The following is an 8641-nucleotide window of genomic DNA, read 5'->3' on the forward strand; positions in this document are numbered from 1 at the left end:
TTTGAACTTTGCATCCATAACAGTCCGAATGGTTCTTTTCTTCTTTGGCCCGGAGGACACAACATCCACAATTTCCAAAAACAATTTGAAATGTGGACTCGTCGGACCACAGAACACTTTTACACTTTGCATCAGTCCATCTTAGATGAGCTCGGGCCCAGAGAAGCCGGCGTAGTTTCTAGGTGTTGTTGATATATTAAGTAGGATATGACCAAATCTCAATATTTGCTGTAATGCACGTTCATTGTACATTAATATAACTTTGTAGATTAGCAGTTAACATCTTTGTCACTATGACTATTTTAATATTTTGTCTTTGTTTAACAATAAATCTCAACCTTTGCTGTAATGCACATGTTCATTGTACATGAATGTAACGTTGTAGGTTAACAGTTGTTAACATTTTTGGCACTATGACTATCAATTTCATCACCGCTTATCCTGGTTAGGGTCACGGGGCACTGGCGCCTATCCCAGCTGACTCCGGGCGAAAGACGGACTGAACCCTGGAATGGTCGCCAGTCAGTTGCAGGGCACATATACACACGGACAACCATTCGCACTCACATTCACAATAGCTGCCTCGTCTGTTTGTGGCAGCTAAAACAGGAACAATTCATCGGCACACAAAATCAGTAAAGCTCCCACAGGGTACCTAGGTAGAATGATCATCCTTCCAGTTCTTTCTTATTTTTTTGTACTGTAATGTTAAATTCCAGAGACTTTATAGAAATACATCCGATGCTGTTGAACGATAAACGCCATCGGCAGCTAGTCGAATGGGGCTGAGGCATCTGCGATAGCTACGGCAGCTATCCCAACCCTGGGCCGAGGAAACGACCTCCCACGTAGTTTCCAGGCAGGACACGCCCCACTGCAACATGATTGGCTCGTGTTGTGGGCAGGGCAGGCAACGCGTATGACATTTGTACAAAATCAAAATAAATACGTTTGTTATGGTTAGGTTTACGGCTATGGCTGGCTCTTAAGGCGGTTTATGATGGGTTAACGTTAGTATTAGGATGGGTTAGAGTTAGTAGGCCGCCACACTAAAATCTCATCTTTTCCCGTCTGGAAGTCGGACAGTAGGGCGTGTTCAACAGGATTACAGCAGCCAATCATGGTGCAGCGGCGCGTGTGCTGGAGCCAGGACTGTTGTAGCAGGGCGTGTGCTGCCTGTAAACTATGTGGGCATCCTAATAACGCGTCAAGGGCAATAAAACCAAAACCAAGTATGCTGGTCCATTGAGCTGCGTATACGGTTGTGTACAACTACGACAAGGGAAGTGGATGTAACCTTTCACAGGTAAAAATGCCATTCGAATGTTATGTATAGATAGCACATGCTTTGGCGTTGACAAAAAAGTAAACCTCATGAAAATCAGTTGAGACATGAGGAAGTTACGACTTAATTTCAATGTCCATGCATTGCCTTCGATGGGAACGTCGACCTCCCCAACATGGCCACCACTTCGGCACGCCGAGTGGCGAGGTTGCTATGTAGGGCGCCTGCTATCTAGTCGTCATATCTATGCTTGGCCTTCTCAGGCATTGACCATCCTAACACTACGAACGACAAGCAGTATGTTGTTGTTCATTTCCCCCCTCAGCAATCATATTAGAATACGTTTTGACTGTAAACTTATTTTGATCGATAAAATGTGATTCCGGTTTCGTAAATGGGTTATTGTTCTTCGACGATTTGCTGACGTAACTAATCGTTGTCTGTCCGAATTTATATACCGTATGCAATTTAGCTGGGTAGATATTTATGTCATTCATGCTGTAAACATCTATTTTCTTTGCTGATAATTGTGTGTCGCTCGTTTCACTATGCTGTATTTGCCGAGAAACAGTTGAACGCTCCCTAAAACAATCCCAATGAAATCGTTGTCATGGAGTATATTTTGAATTTATTACGTGTCTCTGACTTTGTAGTTGAAGCTGCTGTGGAAAGTTGAGGATGGCAGGTCTGCAGTGGGAACTTCCCCCAGAGCTATGCTGTCGACCGATGGCTTTTGTTGCCCTAACTGGTTTGGATGTCGTCTACAATGCTGTGCACCGTGCAATATGGGATGTGTTCAGTGCCAACCGGCGAACTGACAGAGTGCCAATCTCTTTCAAAATTCTCCCCGGTGACCACGAGTATCCCAAGTGTCGAACTAAGGTTTGTCAAGGAATATAGTATTTCAAAAGTTCATTATCGGCAAACAGTAAATCAAGGGCACTTTGTCTCATAAATCCTACTCACTGGCACACAAAGTTTTCAAGTGGTCAAGTTACGTATGCCTGTTTACTATTTTCTTCTCCCCTTTAGCGTACGTCTTATGAGTGGTACATTCCCAAAGGAATATTGAAAACATCCTGGATGAACAAGCACCTCAATGAAGTACCAGCACTGGTTGTTGTCTTCTATGAATTGGATTGGGATGACCCACAGTGGAAAGAGAAACAATCTGAATGTGCTACAAAGGTTGAGATTGTCAGGTATATTATTCTTAATTTTACCTACATCTGTGAACGTTATTTGCTATCACTTACTGTATCTGTGACAATTTTCTCATCTTCAAATTCTGTCTCTCTGCAATAATGCGTGGCAGTAATGTAGAATGCAATAGTGCAAGGCTCAAAATATTTGTTTTCTTTGAGGAGCAGTTTTGCTACTCATTTATTCGTTTGAGGAGCAACTTTCTAATTTTGAGGAGCAATCTTTTGCAGGTTTATCACACAGGGCCCTGAAGCAATTAAACAATTGCTTCATTTTTATTGTTTAATTAAACAATAAAAATATCATAATATAATAGGAGAATTAAATGTACTCACATATCCTCCAAAACCCTCTTCTGTTTGGGTTCATAACTAGACCTTACACCGATCTGATCGTCTTGATCGGTATCGGCTGATAATTAGCATTTTATGCTGATTGGACGATCAGCTTTCATGTCTTCATTCGCCAATCCGATCAAAGACGTCATCGATCGGCTCCGCAAAAGACATTTACTCCATGTCGCTGTCGCGTATGCATCCAAAAGCTAGTTTATGTTAGCCTTGTCACGTGTCTTGTGGCGTAGTACTGTAACTATCTGACGGCCAATAAAGTTTTTTCAATCCAGTCGGTGTAAAAACGCGTCGTCGGTGTGGAACTATTTCGCAATGTCTCAGACAAACAACAGGTAAGTTATTTGCAGTCTGTGCACAACTGAAGTACGTTGTGGGGAACGTCATCTAAATGCTTCAACACAACAAATTTGATCAGGCACCTGAAGAATCTACACAACGTACATGCAAATCAGTCGCCTTTCGGTGAAACAGGCCGTTTTGAACTCAAAACAGGCCATTTACGTGAATCATATAGATCCGATGAGTTTTTCTTGGGGGTGGTCGCGGCCGCTGTCGTCATAGACTGTTTCGTACTCCTTGAGCGCTAGCAGCAAGATCCATTCCAGACATCCACCATTCACACACAGATGTAATTTCTGAATATAATATTGCTACTTTTATTTATCAATTATTGCTTATGTACTGTAATTTTTCGTACGGCCCCCCCCAAAAAAAAAAATTGTCAAAAGTCAATAGTGCGCATTATACATAGGTATAGGAGAAAATGAAAGACTTTCACATTTTATAAATGTATGATGTCTTCTAGAGGTTATGAAAAAGCTGTACAATTTCATTGCAATATGCCACTGCCCCCTAGAGGTTCTGAAAAAGTTGTACACTTTCATTCTAGCATGCCACTTAAGACGTTATGAAAAAGGTGTAGCCTACACTTTCATTCCAATATGACAGGGGTACATATGACTGCATATATGTACAATTGTGCTCGTAGGTTTACATACCCAGGCAGAATTTGTGAAATATTTATTTTTTTATTATTATTTTTTAATATGACTGAACAACAACCATCATTAATTTCTTTATGGTTATGTTTTCTTTAATGATAATGCTTTTCTGAAATGCTTTACAGTTTAATTTGAATCCCATTAAAATAAAATGAAATGTTTCGCCTGGTCCTTCGTTTTCTTTAAAGAATTGTACACACCTTACAAATTCTGCCTAGGTAATCAAGCATATGAGCACAACTGTGTGTTTTCTCATTTACTAAATAAAAGTAGGGCTGTGAATTTCAAAATACGAGCAAGTAAATAGAAAATAAAGTATTATGTGTTCAAATAAAGTGCTTAACCAGGATAATTATTTGAAAAAACTAACAAAATACAGATAATACTTAATGTTTTGATCATATGGGTAGAAGAAAAATCAAGCATTGTAAAAATGCATTATACATAGTGTTGAAGAATGTGTGCAGTCCCTATTCCCCCAGGGCTGAAGCCTCAAAATGACAAGTTAATAAACTACTGTCACATTCGACCCAGTGCGTGTTCGTTTTATCAAATTTACTAAAATTTACTAAAAGACTCACACAGGTTGCATTTTGATGTTTATATGTTGGGTGCTCAGCCAGGTACAGAAATCAGAATTCTTGGCCTTTTTCTTTCCCTATCACCCAACCCGCCTCCGCCATGAAGATTTGAGAAGGAAAAAAGCATGTCTCCCCCAGCCCTTTGACAATATATGAAGTTTATAAGACAAGTACAGGGAGGGCGGTGTTCCTCCTCACAGCTGGCTTGTCAGTTGGCTCCCCGGTCATCTTGACCTGCTGTCTTCCCCCCTTTCTATGGTGGTGATGACTTTTTTTTTGTTTCCTGTAGCTGTCAACCACAACATTCCGCTGCTTTCCTTATTGCAAAATCCTGTTGTCCAAACACACACACTGCAAGCACAAGCGAAAATGTTTCAAGGTTACTGTCGGGCCACTAGTGTAAACAATCTTATACTGAACACTAAATCTGTGAATACTTCAAGAATTGATAACACGAGAGTTCTATTGTATGATTAATACGACAAATCAAAATATGTATTCTATTCTATGGCTAGTATGACAAATCCCTCTTTTGACCTCAGCTTGTCTCAAGCTGTTATACATGTTATACACCAGATTTTTAAGTCTACACTAACCTTTTAACTCATTCCCTGCCAATGCCGTCCAAAGACGTCCTTAAAAATCCATATATTCCTTGCCAATGCCGCCTAAAGATTTCAATGGCGTTTTTTAACGGGGATGGGTCGAGGAGGGTCTTGTCCAGTTTGTGTGATCCTCAAGCGTCTGGATGACTGCAATGAGGAATGGCACCCTCTAGAGGGCAACAATGCCTTGAGGTGAACGTCCCTCCCTCAGAGGAACAAGAGCAAGAAGAAGGAGGGGGTGGGCCGACAGGGTGCAACATACAATGAGAAGAGACAAACGTAATGGCGGTAAAGAGAGAAGGCAAAATGAAAAAAATCTAAAAAAAAAAAAAAAGCTTTCTGTACTAGAAATTTAGCGTCCCAAGGCAAGAAAAATATTCCTGCAACCGACAGGAATGACGCCTTAGATCATGCGGTGGAATAAAGGATGACGCTCCGAGCCGATCACTTTGTTGCAAAGCTATCGCCCAAAATGCCTCAATACCCGCACTGTCTTTTGCTGGGGCAACAAAGTCGATTTCTGGTCACTAACTGGTTCCTGTAAAATAACCCTAATCAAACCAAATGGATCCCTTCCAACAACATTAGCCCCCAAAGGGATATATCCATCCATCCATTTTCTTTACCGCTTATCCTCATTAGGGTCGCGGGCTGTCTATCCCAGCGGTCTTCAGGCGGGAGACTGGGTACACCCTGAACCGGTCGCCAGCCAATCGCAGGCAAAGGGATATAATACCCCTGATTATGCCCTTCACATTTTAGACAATTCCGTACATGCCTCATGTTGGCTCCCACCCAGAACCCTTTAATGGTCATCAGTACAGGATTTGATCCCTTAACCGGGTCCCCAGACTCCCTCTTACTCGTCCAACATAGAACCCCATTTACAATGAAGTTGGGACGTTGTGTTAAACATAAATAAAAACAGTATACAATGATTTGCAAATCATGTTCAACCTATATTTAATTGAATACACTACAAAGACAAGATATTTAATGTTCAAACTGATAAACTTTGTTTTTAGCAAATAATCATTAACTTAGAATTTTATGGCTGCAACACGTTCCTAAAAAGCTGGGACAGGTGGCAAAAAAGACTGAGAAAGTTGAGGAATGCTCATCAAACACCTGTTTGGAACATCCCACAGGTGAACAGGCTAATTGGGAACAGGTGTGTGCCATGATTGGGTATAAAAGGAGGTTCCCTGAATTGCTCAGTCATTCACAAGCAAAGATGTGAAACAAGTGCGTGAGAAAATAGTCGACCAGTTTAAGGACAATGTTCCTCAACGTACAATTGCAAATAATTTATGGATTTCATCATCTACGGTCCATAATATCATCAAAAGGTTCAGAGACTCTGGAGAAATCACTGCATGTAAGCGGCAAGACCGAAAACCAACATTGAATGCCCGTGACCTTTGATCCCTCAGGCGGCACTGCAGCAAAGCAAAAGCCATTTATCAACAACACCCAGAAACACCGGCGGCTTTGCTGGGGCTGAGCTCATCTAAGATGGACTGATGCAAAGTGGAAAAGTGTTCTGTGGTCCGACGAGTCCACATTTCAAATTGTTTTTGGAAATTGTAGACGTCGTGTCCTCCGGGCCAAAGAGGGAAAGAACCATCCGGACTGTTATGGACTCAAAGTTCAAAAGCCAGCATCTGTGATGGTATGGGGCTCTAAATCAGCCTGGCATGCATTCCAATCGCTGACAAATTACAAGCGACGATCCCACCAAGCTGAGAACAATAGCACACTAGCCATCGACTTGAATACCTTCTACTGCAGATTTGAAAAGGACACTTTCACACCCCACACCCACCCGGCCGCACCACCGACCACTATCACACCACCGACTTCTGCGTTGACCATCCGCGAACAGGATGTGAGACACATCTTCAAACAACAAAAGATTAACAAAGCGGCAGGGCCGGACCATGTGTCCCCATCCGGCCTCAAAGTCTGCGCGGACCAGCTCGCTCCAGTCTTCACTCAGATCTTCAACAGATCTCTGGAACTGTGCGAAGTACCATTATGTTTCAAACGCTCCACCATCATTCCAGTCCCCAAGAAACCTACAATCTCTGGTCTAAATGACTACAGGCCTGTCGCCTTGACATCTGTGGTCATGAAGTCCTTTGAACGTCTTATGCTGGACCACCTCAAGAGCGTCACAGGCCCCCTGCTGTACCCAATGCAGTTTGCCTACCGAGCAAAGAGGTCTGCGGATGATGCAGTCAACATGGGACTGCACTTCATCCTAGAACACCTCGACAGTGCAGGGACCTACGCGAGGATCCTGTTTGTGGACTTCAGCTCAGCGTTCAACACCATCATCCTTGAACTCCTTTCCTCCAAGCTTCTCCAGCTCAGCGTCTCACCTGCCATCTGCCAGTAGATTTACAGCTTCCTGACGGGCAGGACACAGCAGGTGAGGCTGGGAGAGACCACCTCATCCACACGCAGCATCAGCACTGGGGCCCCTCAAGGTTGTGTCCTCTCTCCGCTGCTCTTCTCTCTCTACAAGAACGACTGCACCTCAACGCACCTGGCTGTCAAACTCCTGAAGTTTGCAGATGACACCATCGGCCTCATCAAGGACGGTGACGAGTCTGCATATTGACAGGAAGTGGAGCGTCGGGAGCTGTGGTGCGTCCGACACAACCTGGAGCTGAACACGCTCAAGACTGTAGAGAAGATCGTGGAATGCAGGAGGCATCCTTCGCCACAGCTGTCCCTCACACTGTCCAGCTGCCTTGTGTCAACTGTCGAGACCTTCCAAGTTCCTGGGAATTACAGTCTCTCAGGACCTGAAGTGGGCGATCAACATCAACTCCGTCCTCAAAAAGGCCCAGCAGAAGATGTACTTCCTGCGACTTCTGAGAAAGTACGGCCTGCCACAGGATCTGCTGAGGCAGTTCTACACAGCGGTCATCGAATCAGTCCTGTGTTCTTCCATCACAGTCTGGTTTGGTGCTGCTACAAAACTCCGAGTGCAACGGACAATCAAAACTGCTGAAAGGATTGTCGGTACTCCCCTACCCACCCTTGAGGACTTGCACGCTGCCAGAGCTAAGACAAGAGCGTGCAAAATCCTCTCAAGGAGGTAGTCAATACCCCGTAGCCAGCTATGTACTTTCTGCTGTCGCCAGTCAAGTCCAAAAAGGACAGCATGTCTCTCACAGTGCGAGTTTTTGAATGAAACAAAATGGACTCCCGTTGAGCTGGGGAAACAGCAGTACCTACCTGAGAGAGCACACGGCCCAGGAAAGTCACTGTGGGGAGGCAGCATTGTACTTTAGCCCTAGAGTCCTTAAAACCACAGCCAAGAAGGTGTCGCAGCAACAAGTATGTAGCTTTCAAACAGTCCACATCCGTGGGTGCTGCTAAAAACAAATCATCTACATACTGGATTAGGACGACACCTTCTGGCAATGAGAGAGAGGACAACAGCGCTTTGAGTTCTTTATTAAAAATACCAGAGGATGAAAGAAACCCCTGCGGTAAACGTGTTTAACGAAGTTGTTCACCATCATAAGTAAATGGAAAAAATGTCACGGACTTCCTCAGCCAATCGCAAACAAAAGGAAGCATTTGCCAAGTCAATAAC

General features: G+C 43.5%; 1 protein-coding gene across 6 annotated transcripts in view; it reads left to right on the forward strand.

Moving 5' to 3' along the window:
* The first annotated feature begins 1152 nt into the window (after window positions 1-1152).
* The window catches only part of trappc11 (trafficking protein particle complex subunit 11), a 178816-nt gene continuing 171327 nt past the window's right edge, over window positions 1153-8641 (forward strand). For 4 of the 6 annotated variants that reach the window (XM_061787993.1, XM_061787995.1, XM_061787996.1 and 1 more), the window contains exons 1-3: window positions 1154-1306; window positions 1939-2167; window positions 2318-2487. In XM_061787993.1, the coding sequence (XP_061643977.1) occupies window positions 1964-2167; window positions 2318-2487 (374 nt within the window). In that variant the 5' untranslated portion in view covers window positions 1154-1306; window positions 1939-1963. Of the gene's footprint in view, window positions 1307-1438; window positions 1583-1938; window positions 2168-2317; window positions 2488-8641 lie in introns of those variants that run through there. The other 2 variants (XM_061787998.1, XM_061787994.1) reach the window with 2 other exon arrangements.

Source organism: Phyllopteryx taeniolatus, chromosome 10, assembly GCF_024500385.1.
Source record: "Phyllopteryx taeniolatus isolate TA_2022b chromosome 10, UOR_Ptae_1.2, whole genome shotgun sequence".
Taxonomy (NCBI): domain Eukaryota; kingdom Metazoa; phylum Chordata; class Actinopteri; order Syngnathiformes; family Syngnathidae; genus Phyllopteryx; species Phyllopteryx taeniolatus.